At 33.4% G+C, this 21,242-nt stretch overlaps 1 protein-coding gene and 1 long non-coding RNA gene across 2 annotated transcripts; one reads left to right on the top strand and one right to left on the bottom strand.

The window, feature by feature from the left end:
* Positions 1-516: 516 nt before the first annotated feature.
* On the bottom strand, positions 517-19,616 carry LOC123544389 (carbohydrate sulfotransferase 9-like). Its single transcript, XM_045330462.2, has 4 exons — positions 19,480-19,616; positions 10,155-10,340; positions 4,768-4,952; positions 517-2,320 (listed from the first exon to the last, which is right to left on the bottom strand). Exons 2-4 carry the CDS (start codon positions 10,288-10,290, stop codon positions 1,154-1,156), a joined length of 1,488 nt encoding a protein of 495 aa, XP_045186397.2. The 5' UTR covers positions 10,291-10,340; positions 19,480-19,616; the 3' UTR covers positions 517-1,153.
* On the top strand, positions 6,673-9,703 carry LOC128550110 (uncharacterized). The gene is made up of 2 exons (XR_008368073.1): positions 6,673-7,162; positions 7,957-9,703. It is a non-coding gene; the product is annotated as an uncharacterized LOC128550110 (long non-coding RNA).
* Positions 19,617-21,242: the final 1,626 nt, after the last annotated feature.

Raw genomic sequence — 21,242 nt, 5'->3', positions numbered from 1 at the left:
AGTTATGTGAATTATATGCACATTGTAAACTGATGTAAATGCACTTACCTGCTTTTATAAAAAAATAAGCCGTCTTACTACGCGAGACCTTGTGTTACATTATCAAAACATGAAATTTTGAGACATTTTTAATATTTTTTTTTAATTTTTTCATTTCGATCAAACAACGGAAAATCTACCAGCCCAAGGACACTGAACATAGATCTAATATGGGTTGGAATATATGGCAAATTACATATCTGGCTTTTCTTATGTCTATGTTCAAGTTTCGGACTCCAAACGTTCGTGAATATGTGCCCTGAGCTATAACTGAAGAGCGGTTCTTTGTAATTCATCGTGAAATTGGTTCACATATAAAATAAATAAGTAAGAATCAAAATAATTCTAGCTTCTGACTCGGTTCAAAATCAAGAACAGCCTACAGCTTTTAATATTTAATGTCTTTTTACGCGGAAATCATGACAACTGTTGGGGGTGGGGGTGGGGGGGGGGGTGACTAACTTTTATTGGAAAAAAAATACGTGTATTACTTGAATATGTGCACAGCTGTTAGTAAATCCTTGTTGAACTGTTGCAAAGTAAGGCCATCTTTTAAAATGCACATACAATTTTCAATTTATTTTTATTTTGGTAAATTACAATTTTTAAAAATACTTTTGCTAATTTATCAATACCTTATTTTTTGTTGTACCCATGCCAACAAAAACGTCTCAAATGCGTATCATTTTGAAAAATAATACATCTGCTAGGTAAGTATTAAGTCTGAAATTGTTACTATGTAACATGTTCGTTTTTGGTCATTTGTTTGAGTAAGCGAATGCAGCCTAGATGCTCTTGTGACGTCATTTCTATGTCAGAACAATATGGCTGCCACAGACAAAACAATCAAAAGTTCGATTGACAGTAACTTTTAAGGAGGCTTAAATGCTATAAAATATATTCATTGAGTTGAGTTGATTGTCAACTGCAAAAAGTTAAGTAATTTTATTTGCAGTTATCGATGTTTTTACATTAAAGACATGATAACGTCGATTGGGCCGCTAATGAGTTACTATGGTAATAAGATAACCTCTCATTTTATACTGTGTGACGTCATTTTATTTTTAAAGTACAGTTGCTAGCGGACATACAGCCTAAACAAGAGGAGCACAAATTAGTGTCTAAGCGTTATATTTTCTTTAATATTTGTGTAATCCAATAATCTATAATTTTGAATCTCTATATCTATGTTAAATATTTCACCTGGTGAATCATTGTAATCAAATAATGAAAATTCATTTGAATAAATTTTTCTAATCTCGTCTAAAACATTAATAGGCACACTTCTATATGCTTCTCTGAAAGCCTGTTCTTTTAGCCAACCTCTCTCACTGGAAGTCGTTTTCAATCTTGTTTTCTCTAGAAGCGCAATAAACTCGTGTTTAGGTATAGTGTTTGCCTCATTATCAGTGAGCGGAAAACCATGTACACCAATAATTCCCCTAATTTGAAGTTTCCTCCATATTCTCTGCAGTGCTTCAGGCCACGTAATACATCTTATTATGTCCCCTTTCCATGAAAATGGACCGGAAGTTGAGTCATCAATAGCATCGTCTGCGTGTAAGGAACTAAATTCGTGCTCAAATATTTCCAAAGTTTGCGTTTGGTTAACTTTAGACATAATGTGGAATGTATCGGCTTTAAATGTCTCCATCTTTGCAACAAATGTGTAGTTTACTGCACATGGCTGACAGGCGTCGAATTTGGCCACGTGACAGTCAAGGGTATGCTTTAGTTTGTACCTTTGCACAATATTTCTCAAAAATTGTTCAAATGTGAGGTCTGCACCACAAGTATTTGTTACCTTTCCTTCAGCACGTGCGCTGGCTGGGTTTTTAAATATTTTCCATAATGATGGGTTAGGTCCAACAATTTTGTCCACAAATGCCGAAAATAACAGACTGAATGGATTTCGAACAAACAAAAATCTAAAGGACTCTTTAGCATTTACTGTCTTTCCAATCTTTTGGTCAAGTATATCAAAATATAGCTTACTAGCTGGCGCTTGTGAAATAGGGACTTCAAATGGATGTCTAGTAAATCTTCCTTTACTGTTATTGTCTAACATTTTAAAGACACGAGTCCAGAAAGTGGATGCTAATTTGCATAGAGGACAATACAGGGCTTTATGTTTCACGTCGTAGCTTACACGAACTGTTCGGTGAAATTGCCTTTTATCAAAACTTGCACATTTATTTCTCAGAAACGCCGCTCTTTTGTATCCTTCAGTAGGATATATATTTATATTGGTTAGCTTTTCTGACATATCATCCGGGAATGCCTGTAAAATAATAAAAACATAGTTAAACTGCTAGTATCAGATCACAGTGTATTGAGTTGGTACATATTTTCCTCACACTAAAGGAGGCGGCTAATTACGAGGGCTGTTCAAAAATAACGTAGACTTTGTTTCTAGCTAAAATATGACAAAAAATGTATGGCCAAATAACAGAAAGATTGCGACAACAATCATATGCTTCACATTGCACTGTACACAAAAGCTAAAGTCTACGTTATTTTTGAACAGCCCTCGTATTTGTAAACGATGCTGTCCTTAATATGCAAGTTTATTTTTAGTTTGCTAGATGGAGTTAGTTGAGTTAGAAACGATACTGAGTGACAAAATAAAGTTAAAATGTAAAGAAAGAAAATGGGGCTTATCACAAGAAACTTAAGAAAACTGAAACTATGTAGCAAGAATCACGAGCAACTAAAGTAAAAGATGTATACTTTTCTTTGGGTGGAGTGGTTAGAAGACAATATCACAAAGCACAAGCAAATGGAAGTAAATAAAAAAAAAACTTGTAGGTTGGAAGGGGGATGATTAAAGGGTTGGTTGGGGATCAGCGTTACCGGAACACGAAGGCACACTACCAAATGCTAACTAGAAATGTGTCCATCGGACACAGATGCACCCACTATATGACAAAGGATACAAATTTTTTCCTAGGTCAAGGGCCATAACTCCTACAATACTGAATGAATCCGGACGCGAAACCCCAGGTGCACAACTGCACATGCTGACCGACATTCCTGTAAACTTTGGTGACTCTAGGTCCAATAATTTTGGAGCTACGCGCAACACAACATTAAAATGACCAATTTTTAACTAAGTCAGGGGCCATAACTCCTACACGACTGAACGAATCCGGACGCGAAACCCCAGGTGCACAACTGCACATGCTGACCAACATTCCTGTAAACTTTGGTGACTCTAGGTCAAATAATTTGGAGCTACGTGCGCCACAATATTAAAAAGACCAGTTTTTTTTACTAAGTTAGGGGCCATAACTCCTACACGACTGAATGAATCCGGACGCGAAATCCCAGGTGCACAACTACACATGCTGACCAACATTCCTTCAAAGTTTTGTGACTCTACCTCAAATACTTTTGGAGCTAGGCGCGACACAACACTAAAATGACCAATTTTTACAAAGTCAGGGCCCATAACTCATACAGGACTGAATAAATCCGGACGTGAAACCCCAGGTGCACAACTACACATGTTGACCAACATTCCTGTAAAGTTTTGTGACTCTACGTGAAATACTTTTGGAGCTAGGCGCGACATTCATTCTCGGAAGGACGGATGGACGGACGGACGTACGAACGGAAGGACAGACAGACGGACGGACAAGGGCAAATCTATATGCCCCCCATAGTGGGAGCATAAAATGTATTGGTTAAGTGTGTATGTGTGTGTATGGTTGAGGGTAGGGTGGGGATAATATTGGCGGACGAAATATCAAGAAAAAGAAGATTTTTTTAGGGGATGGGGGTGGAGTAAGGAGTGGAGTGAGACGGACGTACACACAGATGGAAGAACAGCATATCTTTATTCCCTGACATCTCCATTTTTACTGCTGGGAATAACAAAATATAAAAACAAAAGAAAATAGAAATAGATGCTTTAAATCTTAAACGTATAAAAATTTGCTAATCATGGAAAGGGACATTATTTCAATAAAATGATAGCAAGAATTACGGAACCTATATCATTCTGTTGGTATTGTCATGACAAAGAAGTGTAATTCAGTTGTAATATGTTGTTGCTGACATGTTGTTGCTGAGATAACAACTTTCCGACTACCGCTAATAGAGTTTTGAAAAGAAAATGTGGCTAAGTACAAAAATGAAAAATTATTTTATCAAAATTAAAGCAAGAGTTATTGAATTTATGACACTCAGTTGATATTACAGTGACAAAGAAGTTTAAAGAAGTTTGTTAAGTTGTAAAATGTACTTATGTAGAAACTAATTCGCTGACAATCGCATAATATTGTTAAAAAATACTTAGTACAATAAAGGGTACAATTTCATCAAAATGTCAGCAAGAGTTATAGAACCTATGACATTCAGCTGGAATTCTCGTAGGAAATGCATGTATGAAGTTTCAGTAATCGTGATGAGTAAAAACTGAGATACGAGTTTGCTACGAATCGTTAACAAGGTGTCTACATACGACGCCGAAGCAGACGTCTTGGATATCGCAACAACCATCAGACTGGTGACTTCCGTCAAGGCCAGCTTATGAAAGAAGTTGATCAGTCCGTAACGAAGAGCTTTCTGAACAAACAAGTTTTCAAGGTAATGAATACATGTTTGTACTCAGAGGTCAATACTGTTTATAAAGGCAAAGTTCTTTTGTATCTATACATCTGTACATTTCAGAAACAAAAACGACTGTTCATAACAACCTGTTTATATCGTATCCATTGTTATTACCTTCCCCATGGAAGCCTGATGTTTCATTTCCACGAATCCTCCATCTCGGTCAGTCAACAGTTTAGTGTTATTCCATCCTGTTGAACTATTACCCCATTCGCTATCTAATTCGTACTCTCTGTGTATTGTATATAAAATTGCCGGTGGTTCATTCCGCGGCAGCAAACGTTTAACCCCGAGGAGATCTAAAAAATCAAAATCAAATATTTTCTATAAATAAACTGTTGAACAACAGATTATTTCTTAATTATGTTCTTGAACTAGATAATTAAAGACATATACCTTTTTATTAAAAATTGTTTATAGTTGAACAGTAATGTGAAGATTTATTTATTTGTTTATTTATTCATTTATTTATTTATTTAACGATTCTTACACATGGAAAGGTTTTGCTTGTGCCCGAACTATAGCTTTATAGCCTGCCGATTGTTCCTACACATTATTATGGGTATGTCTAAACACTTTATTATATGACTACATATATAAAAAGTCGGTCCACGGTTTTTTATATATATATAACTGGTAAAAATTGACAAAACCTTGAAAAATGTTGTGAAAAATTATTTCTGATGTCGTGTTATGAAACACGTATTGAACAGCTTGCCGGTAAAATTTGCCGTTAGTCTTACTAGATCTCGGGCAAGTTTCTACTATTGACCGGCAACCAGTGAATATTTTTATGTATACGACAAAGCAACAAAGATCTGCTGAAGTTTTCAAACTGTTTGGCAAAATAGACTTATGTATTTAACTATAGAAAATAGCAAGTCAAAAGAGACAGACGAAAATGTATCGATTTCCGAACGAAAACATGTCAAATTTTTTTTTTCTGAAATTAATTGAGGATATTTATTTACTGTTCAGCATCATTTGAGAAAACAGTGACATTTATTTATTTTTATTTTTGCAATTCACTCTTCCCAGTTTTATTTTCTAAAATCTTATGGTAAATACAAAGGCCTTCCGACATTGGGCAAATAATTTTGAGTATTGACCGGCGAGCCACTAAAAAGCCGGTTTTGTTAGATCTATACTATTTAAAATCATTGGTTTGTAACATATATAACGTGTCACCCATTATAAACAGTTGAAAAAAAAAATGCTCATATCTTTTCAGCATAACATTTTGTTGTATATATAGGCCTATATATAAAGGTTACCTGAGTACACAAAACGGTATACCAAGCTGACTTGTATAATCATTTATGCTTTGTAATTATGGTGCCTTTAGATGGCATATGTAACTGTTTGGACATTCACGTATACTACTTAATATTATAATAAATCCATGACAGAATTCCAGCCCTTGCTTAAAATAAACCAAAGTGGCCAGTCCATTTAAGCTCAGCAATTTCAAACAGAACAACTGACTGAAAGGTTTACAAAATGTTTAAACAATAACAAGAGTAGGCCTACGGTTTATTACTTCTTGGATTCTTTATGAATCCCAGCATATTTTTCATCAAAATATTTCAATGTCCATGTAAGAATGAAAACAATCAAGGTCTTCTTGTGGTTTATTATCTAATAAACCATTGTTCAGATGCATAGGTTTTACACCAATCTGTCTAACGCCCCAACGATTCGATTCCTGCGCATCTTAACTCTGAAACGTGATAAATCAGGCGACAAACCACTCGAATGCCTTGATTATGTGTTAAATCACTCATAAATCAAATTCGGATATTTCCAAAGAATGTTACGATCTAAAATGCAGGAAATAACACAGCTGGAGAAAATCATGTAAAATATGGCATTTATCTGGATATTTCAAACAAGTGTCACAACAATAATTGCTACAAATAGTGCGGCTCGAGAAGATCATGTAATAACTTACATCTACGATTTATCTCGATAGTTTAATTGCGACAGAAGATTATCGTGCAATAACTTAAGAAGTTGTCACAAATTGACATACGGGCCTTATTTTATATGTATTGTAAATGCAGGTATTGCATCATCTTTTTGTAAATTTTTGAGTTATTGAGGTAAATGTCAGATTTCACGCATGAAATACCTCTCATGTTTTTCCGTATTTCATAACTTAAATTTCCATGTAAATTTCATTAAATTCTGTTCAGTAATAAGAAAGTTGATATTTTATAAACTTCAGTAATTTATGTTCTTATCCCCAAAACCACTATAATGGGCCTCAAATTGTCAATTTAAATTCGCGCCAAAGTAGTTAGATTTCCCGGCTATATCGTGAATCCCGTGAAAATGACAATAGTCATAGCTCACGGCTTAGCCGTGAATCCCATGAAATTTAGTATTTGGCGGGACATTATCCTTTAAATAGACTGGACTAGATATGCCTTGCGCACACCACCTTACGACTTTATAGACGAATCTATGTCTGAATTATTTTCTTGCTAGAAATTTATGCTCGATCGAGGTAAGAAATTTATTTGTTAGATTTTTGTATGATTTTTGCATTACGATTTTTATTTGGTAAATTTTTGTTCATTCTACAGAATTCTGTAACATTTACTTTTCGGCATATGATTTTGGCTAGTTTCGGTATGTCAGGATGATTTATTAAATTTTTCAGACTTTTGTAAATTATTTCGAAAGAGGAATCTAAAATGTTTCGTTTATATAAGATGTAAAATTTATACTGAAATTTGTAACATGATATTTATAAAGCACTGTTTCAAAAACTTATGTCAAACATTTTGTTAATTATGGAACGCCATTACTGCATTGTATTGTTATGTATAAATCTATATGGCAAGTCTAGTACCATGTTTGTAATATATTATTGTAATATGAAATTGTGTGCCAGTCTATTGCATATACATACAATGTCCGTTTTAGTGTATGCCATTAGATATTATATGGATGCCAACTATCATATAACGTTTGATTTACATTGAATTTTGTTAATTTGTAGTTGTAAATAATGGCTGCAGTTTATCATTTCCATTACTATAATGTTTCATCATATACTTTTCATATCTTTTTCATACTTTAACTTTAGTCTTTTAAGTAAGTAATCTTTGTAATAATGGAAGTAATAAGTGACGTATTTTAATCATGTGACGTATGAACTTAGTAGCACATATGTTTTGTATAAGTAGCACGTATTATTTATGGGAGCCTACGGAGGTATGGTGTACCCAAAGGAGCAGTTTTATGCCCTGACTTATTTGTTTTGCTATGGTGCTTACGATATGTTATATATTTTAGCTTCTTCCGCCAGACGATTTTTCCTGGTGATGTCATAACCCGGAAGTACAATGCCCGAGGTTCACTTGTCTTCACTCGCCTGGATGTGATATTCCCAGCGCAGAGCTTTCGTCCCATGGTTGTGCCGTAAACCGCAAAGACGATGATTTTTGTTATCCTCTGAAGTCAGCTCAGGGATGCAATCACCTACCACCATAGGGAGCCAATACGGAATCAACGTATTCACGGTTTAAAGGGACTGAATTTAGAGATCTGTTTTGTTTGTGCTACTTAAAGTTCACAATTGAATTAAAGAACTGTGTCACGTCAGATTAGAATGGAATTCAAGAACTTTTGTATCTAGAGATACTGAACTTTCTTTTTTTTTTCTTTCTTATAATCAGTTTTTTTTCTTTTCATATCTATTCATTGTTAATAATCATCTTTTGTAAATTTGTAAATATTGTAAAGGGTGTTGATTTGTTCTGATGGTTACTGTCGCCGGTACGGCCTTTCCTGTCACAGAAGTGTCACAACAGAAACGGTTGCAAGAATTATGACAGAAGAATATCATGTAATAATTTAGAGATGGTACCTAAAAAATTCAAATTCATCTTTACATATTTTTTTCAGAGTGAAATGATAGCTAAGTGCACCAATTTTCTAAATATATTTATGGCTTTCCTCTTCTCCATGAAAAAATAGAATTATTTGATATTTAAAAAACGACTTTTTCAAAATATCTGAAGCAAAATGGACAACTCTTGTATTGACCGTTTTATAATGATTTTAGGATTTCCCCAATTATAGTCTATATCAAAAGTTTCCACAGCTAAATAAATTCAATAGAGTATAGTGTAAGTTTAGTCTACTTTCAGCACTCTGAAAGAGCCTATACTGAACTTCCTTTTGTCTTTTAATAAAGTCAAAATCCAAGACTAGCCAAGAGTCTAAAACGCTTGAAAAAAATTCAGAGTGAAAGAGAATGACATGCTGTTTATCATAAGCTTGCCAAAACCATACCAAACATTTACCTGAAAGAAGTTATTAAAGACTTTATAATGTAAACAAACCCCTACACTATTTTACCATCAATATTTCCCATTCATAAATGCACTCAATTCAGGTGATAATTGCTGATATAATTGTAAATGAGAGGCCCTAACAAACTTTTTTCTTTTTCAAGTTGTGTAAACAGTTTAGGTTATAGATTAATGTTGATATCTGAAGTTACTCGCTCACTTTGTTAAAAACAATAAATAAAACACCTTATAGCTTGTTTAAAGTATATGTATCGAAAATCATCAAATAAAGTAAACTCCATATGCTTTTTCAGCATTTATTCGTTTTTCAATTAAAGCAATGATCGTGATAGTTCCATCCAGAGAAAGTTGAATTGCTTAAAATACATTACATAGAGTCATTACCTATGAGCCACCTTAAATGAAGTAATTACAACCATTACCTTGAAACATTGTAATTATATTCGACTACAATTAATTTTTGTGTTACATTATTTGAAGCAAAGTACTCCTGAACAGTAAGAGAAACTCTTCCAAATGACTAAAGCATAAGAAACACTTTCAAAATGATTCATTTAAGTGATAAATATACGCAATCTAGCTACTTTGTTACACAAAAGTGATACTAGTTTAACTTTTTGTTTGTTATTTCTCATTGTTGGATATAGAAATTTTACATTTTAATATATAAATTTTGTGTAAACCAATGTATCACCATTAAGAACAATAAATAACTTTGACTAAAAGATCAGAACTTAATACCGTTTCTTAATTTCGTAAATTTTCTTTAAAGGAATTTATGCATAATTTTACATTATCTTCATGCATAACTAAACTTTCTATCAGGGCCTCACTACAACGTATAAAACAACTGTCAGTGTAAGCCATGAGAAAAGTGTGCATATTGTATATTGAATACAATGAAATTTAAACAAAAAATTAATGTAGGTCATATTTTGTCTGCCTGATCAGTTGTCGGAAAAAGGACCTATCTGATTTTTCTTTCACTTTTGTCCAATGTTTTATGTTAGCTTCAGTTTATTGGTCAATTCAGAGTTGTTCCCCTTAGATTTACTTGGGTAGGTACCATCTCTATGTAATAACTTACTTGAACCGTTTATCTGGATATTTTCAAAAAGTGTCACAACCACAATTGCTATAAGTATTATGACAGGAGACTATCATGTAATAACTTACATGTTCCGTTTATCTGGATATTTCCAAGAAGTGTCACAGCTATAATTGTTACAAGTATTACGGCAGGAGAATATCGTCTCAACTTCAGTATAAAATAACGTGCACTTTGTTTAAATATCAGCCCTCGTTGATTCATTATCACATGGAGTTAAAGCTTCTAATATCTACTAGAGTCCAGTCTTCGACCTGAAAGTTATAAAACACTACTATTTATTCAACGGGAGAAAACACTTACCGTTGGCTATTATCAGTAAAGAAGTGCCATTCCTAAATACCACGACAATATTTTCATCATTATATCTCACATAAATACCAATGCAATTTTCCCATTAGTTTAACTTAAATAATATATTATATTTCCCCAGTGATTTAATATATCTTATGCACAAAATTGTTATTTTCTTTTCTACACATGCGATATGATCCGTTAATTAATATCACATGCGCAGAAGGCAGTGTATTAAAGACAATGTCAAGAACCGTAATAAAGCTTGAAAACATCAAATTGAAACAAATATCTCAAGTCTGGATTAAAAAGGAAGGCAAACTTAAAGTTGAGCTTAAGTGGGAGAATGCACTTAGCCGCTTTACCATGGAGAAAAATATGGGCCCAAATTCAAAACTCATTTTCCTCATGTAAAGCAATACAATTTCAACGGAAATTTACACATAATGTTGTTTTTACTGAACACAAACTTTGTCTTATGATTCTGTCTGACGGGAAATGTTGTATATGTAAATCAAGCAGAGAAACCTTAGTCCATTTATTTTGGGAATGCGTCTTTGTAAAAAACATCTGGAAATATATTGAACAGAAACTAAATAATAATATTCAATTGCAAATTGCTTACATTTGGCCATTTTGATATCTGACACCACAGATTTTTACACTTAAGGTAGCAAGGTACACTTAGATGCGAAAATTTTGGGCACGAACGGTCTTACATGTAGCGAGTCGCAATATTGCACTTCCCCTATGAGCAAAATTTGGGTGGCTATCTTATAAATTGCGTGCATGTTTTGTGCTTTTAATTAATGGCAAGATCAGGATTCTCAAACAAGAATAAAGAAAGCTATCAAAGCGAAAGGTTTACATCATCCATGAAAAATAGCGTGCCAAAATCATCAATTTTGCACCTTTTGGACAGTCTACAATGATCCCGCTGCAAGAACACTGTCCAATTTTATTGCATTTCTTAATTTAATAGTCCTTACTGAACGTCAGGACATAAACTGAATGGGGGCCCATCCAGCTCGTTTTTTCGGAAAATAACGAAAATGTTCATGAGTATCAATCAACAAACACAGAACCCTTCCGTGAATTGAATTTTTCCGCGAAATGGTGTCTCATTGATCATACAAAGCTACCAGCAGTTAGTTTTCCAACTGACATCAGAATTTTACATGTATCGGCTGTATAAATTTTCTAAAGAATTAATAATCATTATCTCTCACCTTAATTTACAGACATCCAAAATCACGATGTTCTCTTTATAACAAATATTGACGGGGACCAAAATTCGAAAGTGTACCCTGCTACCTTAAGATTTTTCAGTTAATGAACAGAAGAGGGTTTTACTTGTTCTGAACTTTTATATGTCTTTCGCCAATTTAACCAAATAAAAATGTTTTCAGTAGCATGAAAAGAAGTCTGTTTGAGAGACTCTAAACTTGCCCACCCCTAATGCACAAATTTAGCCAAAATTTACAAATCGTCGCTACGAGACAAAGAACGTACAATATATCCGTTTTTACCATTTTCTGATATTATTTAACGTATTTTGTCATTAGGAATGATATAAGCGCAATTCTGCACCATTTTGCGAAAATAAAATGTCTCCACCCCTTATTTTCTTATTTCATGGGGTCCCCACCGTCCGACCATCACCCTGATTGACGAACTGCATAGCTGGTGGGCCAGATATGCGCTGTGTGGGTTAATAACGATAAAAATGATGTTTTTACTGTACCAGAACCTTGTTTCTGGAGTTAGAATCCAAAAAAATCGTATGCGTGTATATTGACTTTTATGCTTTTATGTGTCCTCACCGTAACATTTTTGAGCTGCTGTGCCGTCAGGTAGCGTTTTAAGTGCCCAGAAAGTTTAGAATATCAAAGAAGAGGTTCTAAACTATTTGAAACCGCACAAATTTAAGAGTTCTTTCAAAATTTAATTTTGGCAGATTTTCCTTAAGGTAGCAAGGTACACTTAGATGCGAAAATTTTGGGCACGAACGGTCTTACATGTAGCGAGTCGCAATATTGCACTTCCCCTATGAGCAAAATTTGGGCGGCTATCTTATAAATTGCGTGCATGTTTTGTGCTTTTAATTAATGGCAAGATCAGGATTCTCAAACAAGAATAAAGAAAGCTATCAAAGCGAAAGGTTTACATCATCCATGAAAAATAGCGTGCCAAAATCATCAATTTTGCACCTTTTGGACAGTCTACAATGATCCCGCTGCAAGAACACTGTCCAATTTTATTGCATTTCTTAATTTAATAGTCCTTACTGAACGTCAGGACATAAACGGAATGGGGGCCCATCCAGCTCGTTTTTTCGGAAAATAACGAAAATGTTCATGAGTATCAATCAACAAGCACAGAACACTTCCGTGAATTGAATTTTTCCACGAAATGGTGTCTCATTGATCATACAAAGCTACCAGCAGTTAGTTTTCCAACTGACATCAGAATTTTACATGTATCGGCTGTATCAATTTTCTAAAGAATTAATAATCATTATCTCTCACCTTAATTTACAGACATCCAAAATCACGATGTTTCTCTTATAACAAATATTGACGGGGGCCAAAATTCGAAAGTGTACCCTGCTACCTTAAGATTTTTCAGTTAATGAACAAAGAGGGTTACTTGTTCTGAACTTTATATGTCTTTCGCCAATTAACTAAATAATAAATGTCTTTCATGTACTTTGAAAGAAAGTTTTTGAGAGACTCTAACTTGCACCTAATGCATCAAATTTAGCCAAAATTTAAAAATCGCGCTAAGACAAGTGAAGACTATATGTTTACCTTTCGATTATTTAACATTTGTCTTGATGTAAGGCAATCTGACATTTTGCGAAAATATAATGTACACCTATTTTCTATTTCATGAGGCCACGACCGACACACCTGATTGACGAATGCATATGTGGCAGATATGCTGTGGGTTATACATAATGATGTTTTTCTGTACAGACGTTTCGGTTTGGACAAAAATCGTATGTTAATGTGATTTATGCTTTTTGTTCTCCGTAAATTTGATGCTTGCCGTCAGTAGCGTTTTAAGTGCCGAAATTAGAAAACGAAAAGAGTTAAAACTATTTGAACCGTAAAAATTAAGGTTCTTTCAAATTAATTTTGGCAGAATTCCTTAAGGTAGCAAGTACACTTAATGCGAAATTTTGCACGAACGTCTTACATGTACGATCGCAATATTGCATCATGACATAATTTGGTGCTATCTTATATTGCGTGCATGTTTGTGCTTTTAAGTGTAATGGAAGGATAGCTCTCAACACAAGAATAAAGGAAATATCAAAGCGAGGTTTACCCTCTCATAATAGCGTGCCAAAATCACAATTGCACTTGACATCTACAATGATCCCGCTGCAAAGCATGTATTTTGATTTTCTTCAATTGTAATTAGTCCTTACTGATCAGACATAAACGGAATGGGGGCCATCCAGCTCGTTTTTTCGGAAAATAACGAAAATGTTCATGAGTATCAATCAACAAGCACAGAACCCTTCCGTGAATTGAATTTTTCCGCGAAATGGTGTCTCATTGATCATACAAAGCTACCAGCAGTTAGTTTTCCAACTGACATCAGAATTTTACATGTATCGGCTGTATAAATTTTCTAAAGAATTAATAATCATTATCTCTCACCTTAATTTACAGACATCCAAAATCACGATGTTCTCTTTATAACAAATATTGACGGGGGCCAAAATTCGAAAGTGTACCCTGCTACCTTAAACTTTGAAACAAAATGGGCTATTTGGAAATATCGCAATAACTGTAAACTTAATACGACAGTCATTGCATTACTTTTTAAGAAATTTATTTAAAGTTATAAAATATCAAATTGAGTATAAATGTAAAAACAAGGCTAAGACTGTGGCAGACTTTCTTAAACATTTCTGATGTGAATGATATATCACTTATGAATACGTTTTGCTAATAAAGGGACGCAACTCCAAGTTTCAATACAGATACAGTTATATTTCGTTTTCCATCCTTGTCAGCTTTCGGTTTTCGGACAAATCAATGATATTACAGCGAATTATTTGTTTCTAAATATGCCACCATAGTTTCGTATTGATAGAACGATATAAGATAAATATCTTTTTTACTGAAAAATAATTGTTTTGCTCAAATAACTTGTGTGCAGAAGTAGGCAGAAGTACGGAAGTACACTTATTCAACTTTAAACGATACGTTATTGTAAATTATCATGATAATTAATTGTTTATTCTTATTTTTACATGTTTCATTGTAAGGCTGATTGGAGGATGCTCCTCGACACCTATCACGCCAATGACGAGGAAAATAAATGGGGTTACCCCTTCACTTGGGGCCTGACAAAAAAAATCATATGCGCAACAGCAGTATTTTGATTTTCTTCAATGTGGTATTATTTTTCATATCTCCGGTAGGGTGATATCATACTTTAGATATTGATTAACAAGGCGCTTATGTATATCACAGGATTAATTTTTTTCTAGTGTTTATGCATGGGTGAATGGGAATTATAATCTTCGGATAGGAAATGATCTAACTAAGAAAATAAGTGCTCATACTTACTATTATGTTTCGTTTAAAAATAAGAAAGTTATTGCCGTTTTTCAAATGTTACTATACTGTCGGTTTCAGCACTGACGGCAGAAATACGCGCAGACTAAACCTATCATATTGCTTGAAGAAAGTGTTACAGAAAATTCGCCACAATTTCGTAGTGACCTGTAGAAAAGACTCCTGCTGTCTTTCTTCAATTGGGTATTTGTTATCTACTTTTAATGATTATTTCAATAAATCATTTAACTCATTAAGTTGATTTTCTAGTAAATGTTTTGACCTGTATTTGTTTTCGGCATGACAAACCTGAGCCTAAGGGTGATATGAAAAATGTTCACCCCTCGAATTATGAAAAAAGACTTCGGCTGACGCCTCGATCGATATTCATATATCTCAAGGTGAACATTTCTCATATCACCCTCTCAGGAATGCAATATTTATATACTGTTATGTCATTTCATCATCGTATCCATCATATGATACGTGGTTTCTGATAACTATGGTGGCTGATTTCTGCCATTTCGTGTTGGCGTGTTGGCGGGGCGAAAACACGACAACACGAAAACTCGACAAAAACCTAATTTGTCGAGTTTTCATGTTTTCGTGTTGTCGTTTCAGCGGGGCGAAAACACGACGAATTTTACGCGAAAACTAGGTATTTGTTGTATTTTCATGTTGTCATGTTTTCGCCCCGCCGACACGAAAACACGAAAACACGACAAATACATTATTTGTCGAGTTTACGTGTTGTCGTGCTTTCGTGTCGGCGGGGCGAAAGCACGACAACACGAAAACACGACAAATTCTTTTCAGACATCATACAAAAAATATATCTGCGTCAGAGAAAAATATCAAACTATACACATGCGAATTTAATTTCGAAAATAAGCATTTTTTCTCAATTATTGCGGTTTAAGGAATGGAAATACATTCTTGGTACTTGTAAAGTACCTATCTGAGACAGGAGTTCAGTTCGTTGCGATTAAATGTATGGCAATTATATCCAAACTACATTATTAATACAATCAAAACTTCCATAAACTTAACGTTTTTAAAATAGTTCGGCTCAATTGAATGACAATGAAATAATTTTCTGGGCTTTAATTCATGCTTTTATACTTTCTGAATACATCTGTGTTACTTTCGATTTAGAAAAGAAATGAAACTTTACAATGATCGATCACATATGAACAACAATTTTGCAGATATTCATATTTCAGATATAATTCTGTTGCAGAGCTGTTAAAAAACAGTAATGCTTGTTTCATAGAGAACAAAACTTTCAACCTTAGCCATACCTTTTATTAAAATTTATATGTGTGTTTACCTCACGAGGATGTTTGTAAAGCAATGCTTATTTCTTCTAATCACATTTTTTTCACTGATCCATTTGACAGTTATTGGGCTACTTTAAGAATTGTCTGCACTCAAAATTATTATGAAACAGTTGCTAAGTTATTCATCTGCCCTGATGGGACAGTTATCAGAGACAAAACGAAGATATTAAATCTTTTATTAAAAACAACTAATGCGTCTCTAAAATTCTTTATTAATCTATGAAAATTGCTAAAAAAAAATAATTTCAAAATTATAAAAATTCTTACGTCGAGTTATGTTTATCAAATTTACACTTGCTGACAATCAGGCATGTATATATAAGTTTGTAAAACTATTATCATAAAATTTTTTAGAACTATTAGAAATGTAGCCAAGTATGTCTTTAATGCTATGAAAATGCGTAAAGAAAAACTTGATACTGCTGCTTCTTAATTCAATTTAATGTGAAGTAATTTAGTATTGGATGTGTATTTAAGTGACGTAATTACTCAGTATATTACACAATATACTTTATTTGCATTATATACTGTTAATATCAAGAATTTGTATTTTGTGTATGTATGTCTTGGCCATCTGAGATATTGTTTTGTAAATGGCCAAAGGCATGTTTATGCCGATACGCCAAATAAAACTCTAAAAACTCTATATTATACTCAACATGCTCTGCAAATTTAGATGTATACTTAGTGACATAAATCCGAAGTTTCAAGCTGTACACTAGATAATATTCGCAATGGTTTTGTTTCCGTTAATTTTTGCAAATAATGCAAAATATTCGTGAAACACAATCATTCACGTTTCGCGAATAATCAACAACGCGAATAAAGTTACTAACAGTGAATTTGCTAAATAAATCCGACGCGAAAATTATCCAAACTAAAGTAACACAAATATATTGGATGATACAGAGGTTACATGTTTGTAAGTTTCAAATATCCTTCACCGAGAAAACACGAGATTCTCGAAGTGTGAAAATGAAAGATATTGCGTCCATGAGTTCTCTAACAATGACTTAAATTATAATCATTGTCAATGGAACACATTTTAATATTTCTATGCAAAAATTCAGTTCACTTAACAAATAGTCTCATACATGCGTGAATCAGCACTGACTGTTGTAAAACTAAATCACATGTACAAAAAATCTCTTACATGGAATACAATATTGTCAGTAAAATAACTTACTAAATAATCAGAATTATTCAAAAATGTTGTAAAATATTGTTAGCTGCAAATTGATTTAAAACAAATAAAGAATATTTAAAATTAACAAGTAAATGTCTTTTTCTGATTTTGCTATACACAAATTGTAGACCACCAATAAAACGAAATATCTGTACTCTATCAGTATACTGACATCGCAAATCTGCGTCTTTCTGCAGCTTTGTTTAGAAATATTTCAATTTAGCGACGTCCATAATCTCTTTGTATGGCAAATGTTTGATTTATATTACTCTTGTGCAAAATGGTGTACATTACCGCGTTTGACCAATGACCCTAGCCCATTCAAATATTGACCTACTTGCGTACGGTTCCCGATGCTTACACACAATCTCGCCGCTACACAGAGGTACATCAGAGCCTGCGTACAACAGTGATATGCATGCCTGTACTTCGGCATTGACGTTTTCGTCTACATTTATAACAGGTATCGGGTAGGCTACGTGTCTATTCTTTCTGTTTTTGCAGCAGCGTAGGTTTAAGCTGCATATTGTTTCCTGTTAAACTATTCATCATGCTTAAAATAACGCAATTACCCCAGGAAACCTATATTTTCGTATTAAATCAACGAACACAATCTTTTAACCTATGTTGCTGGGGTTTTTTTTTGGTGAGAATACATATGACACATGACGCGTTTTTCATTTTCATTATACTCAGTTTGAAAAGCCAGTGTTGTAAACGTTTGACCCGTTAGTTCAAATCATTTCCCTGAAGCTCTTTTCAGGGCAGGCAGAGCTAAAATAAAATATACTTAAAACAATTCATTCTAATGAAATGCATTATACAATATTTTATGACATATATATTCAAGGTGAAAACATGTGTACAAAAATAAATTCTTGCAGTAGTGTGGCCTTCATATAAACATGACCTTGACTGACCTTGACAACAACAACAACAACAACAACTACTTTTATTAATGTCAGATTACATACATGTAATAACATGACTCTTTTTTTTTCAATCAAGATGCGGGTTTAGATAGGGACAGGCATAATTATATATCATAACATAACAAAGATATAATTTACAAACTTAGAGTATCATAAATACAGATCGTAAAACTTAGTGAAAAAAAGCGTAATACGTTTACACTAAGGTATGTAAATATTGACTCAAAATTCTCCCTGTTCGTAACTGCGTGCTATGAAATCCTCAACTGATTACTGTGTCCGGCTGGGTAAGGCATCATTTTACATTAGACAATAGTAAAGATAGGTGTTTCAAAAATTAATACATCTTAAACATACCACCAAAATTGAGGGAGAAATGTTTAATCGATAATGAAAATTATCTACATTTTTTTTTTCAAGAATGACTTCAAGTAGCAAAAATCAGTATTTTTTTTCAAAGTTAGAGTAATAACAAATATTATATTAATCAAACAATGCATTCTTGCTAAATGTGACCATTTTGCATTATTCTACAATGTTCAGAAGCCAAGATATATTTGTTGGTTTGATGGTACTTCAAAAAGTGTATTTATATAAGAGTGTCCCTTTTACATCAAAGAGAATATCATAACTTTTTACGCTTAAAAATATTTACTATGAAAGTCTATGATATTGTGACATGGGAAACAATAAACAAACGAATAATTATCGGGACGCATTAAAGTCAGTCCTAAAATAAATCTAAATTTTCGTGGGTGTCTATTTTGATTCGCATGTTGTAAAGTAGGGTTTCGCGTTTGCGCATATTTTGCGCAGGATACAAATTACTGATTTGAACTAGGTGTCAGTTTGATATCTATGGCGAAATTATTTTTGTTTGTGAACTTTTTATCAAAGTTTGCTTGTTGTGCATGTAAAAGTTCTGTTTAGAATGCACGGAATAATTAATAATGTTGTTTGCATTTGATTTTGTTTTGATATTATGTCAATAAAATCTAAATATTTGTAAAATTTTGAAGCAAAGACCAATTTAATTTAATAAATGTTTTCTAATAAACACTAACCTATACTTAACATCCGCTTTTATAAAGTATCCTTTGCTGATACCAATCAATATACATTCCACCAATCACTCAAAATGCAGTTTAAATGAAGCAGGTAATTATCAGCTTTTATAAAATATCATTTGCTGAAGCTAAACCAGTCTACTTTTAAAGACAATGAATGATAAAATTGACCTACTTGTATTTAGAACTATATTTATGATGCCGCCTCGAAATGTTGTAAAAGTGTCTTTTATGATCGCGAATGTTGCATTATTTTTATTATGTCTCCATTTGTCAACACTTGAGGATTTTGGTTGAGGTTAGGTCAACATTAAAGCAGGGTTACAATCGATCCAGATCTCTATAGATGTGACTGAAAGAAACCAAGCAAATAAAATTACATTCAGGTCATTAATATGTACTTGAAGTAGAAAGGTAATAAACAAAAGTGACATTTTTACAATAGTTTCGGTTTCAAAAGTCATGGTGATTGAGTCTTGTAAATTTCCAGTACTTTTCTAAACGATCTATATTCCAAAAAAGGCCAGCATCCACATAATATTTACATATAATCTATGTTAATCTTTTACTAAAATAAGTTTTAATGAATTGTGAAAAAGCCTCATCAAATATATCTTATTTGGCTAAATATATAAATAAACTGTATGTCCAGCTCCAGTCACAATCGAATGACATATAGTAACAGCCATTTCTTAAAAGCACTCCCAGCTGTTTAATATGTTTATTACAAAGTTTGTTAGCATAGATACAGTGTAGTAATTGCTCAAATTAAACTATGAAATTTGGGCATACTATATATCTTTAAGTTACTGTCATTATAGTTGGAGTGGCGTGGGTCACTAGACTATAAACATATCCCGAGGTGCAGAATACACACATACTCTTTGAGCTGAAGAAATGTCAGTAGGTGGAGAGGGGTTTAGAATTCGCGTTACCTGTTTTTATTTTCAGACGTCTTACACAAGAACCATAAAATCATATGTACAGCATTCATGCATGCCAGCAATATTCCACACTTGACAGATTGGCGGGTGGCTGACTTGATAAAATTTATTTATTGGTCGCCTTAATTTGTCTATCTGAATATACACCATGTGTATAATTCGCGCATCATGTGTATAATTCGCGACGAGGAAATATAGTACAAAAAAGAGGAACCAGTGCAATCTTCAGCGGCGACCACAGGTGGACGGTACAATGTGTGTTGCTACGAATGGAAACTGTATAATGATACCTAAAACAACTCATAGCAGTTTACAAACTACATGGTCATCGAACGAACTATGTGTTTTGATAAATGACTTTAAAATGTTCTGAAATAAACAGTAATGTACATCGGCGGACATGGAATCATATCATAATATGATGCAGTATTTAGGCTGAGCCTTGTTCTGAAAAATTCCAGCAGTAGTATAAAGTCTGAGTCTACGGTTAGTTTGTATGTATAAGTTCTGAAGGGTAGCGGTTGTTGACGTTTTATCATTATAATAAGAAGATCAAAGCCAATGTCACCAGAAATAAATTTTGGGATAAAATGGAAATTCTGGTCATGTTTGTGCTATCAATTGCAATCTCTTGGTTTAAACTTTGTTTAGTCCCAGTTCTTAAAAACAATTATAAGAGCTTCGTTTACATTTTAACAATAATGAGGCTAGCGAGGAGACCGGGAACAAAAAATCTTAGGTGTATTATGTCAAAATTATGTCCCTTAAAGTACTTAAAAAATTAGTATTTCTTTTTTTCTGTTTTTTTTTTAAGTC

Source organism: Mercenaria mercenaria, chromosome 17, assembly GCF_021730395.1.
Source record: "Mercenaria mercenaria strain notata chromosome 17, MADL_Memer_1, whole genome shotgun sequence".
In the NCBI taxonomy this organism is placed as follows: Eukaryota; Metazoa; Mollusca; class Bivalvia; order Venerida; family Veneridae; genus Mercenaria; species Mercenaria mercenaria.
This window is presented reverse-complemented; position numbering and strand designations above follow the sequence as displayed.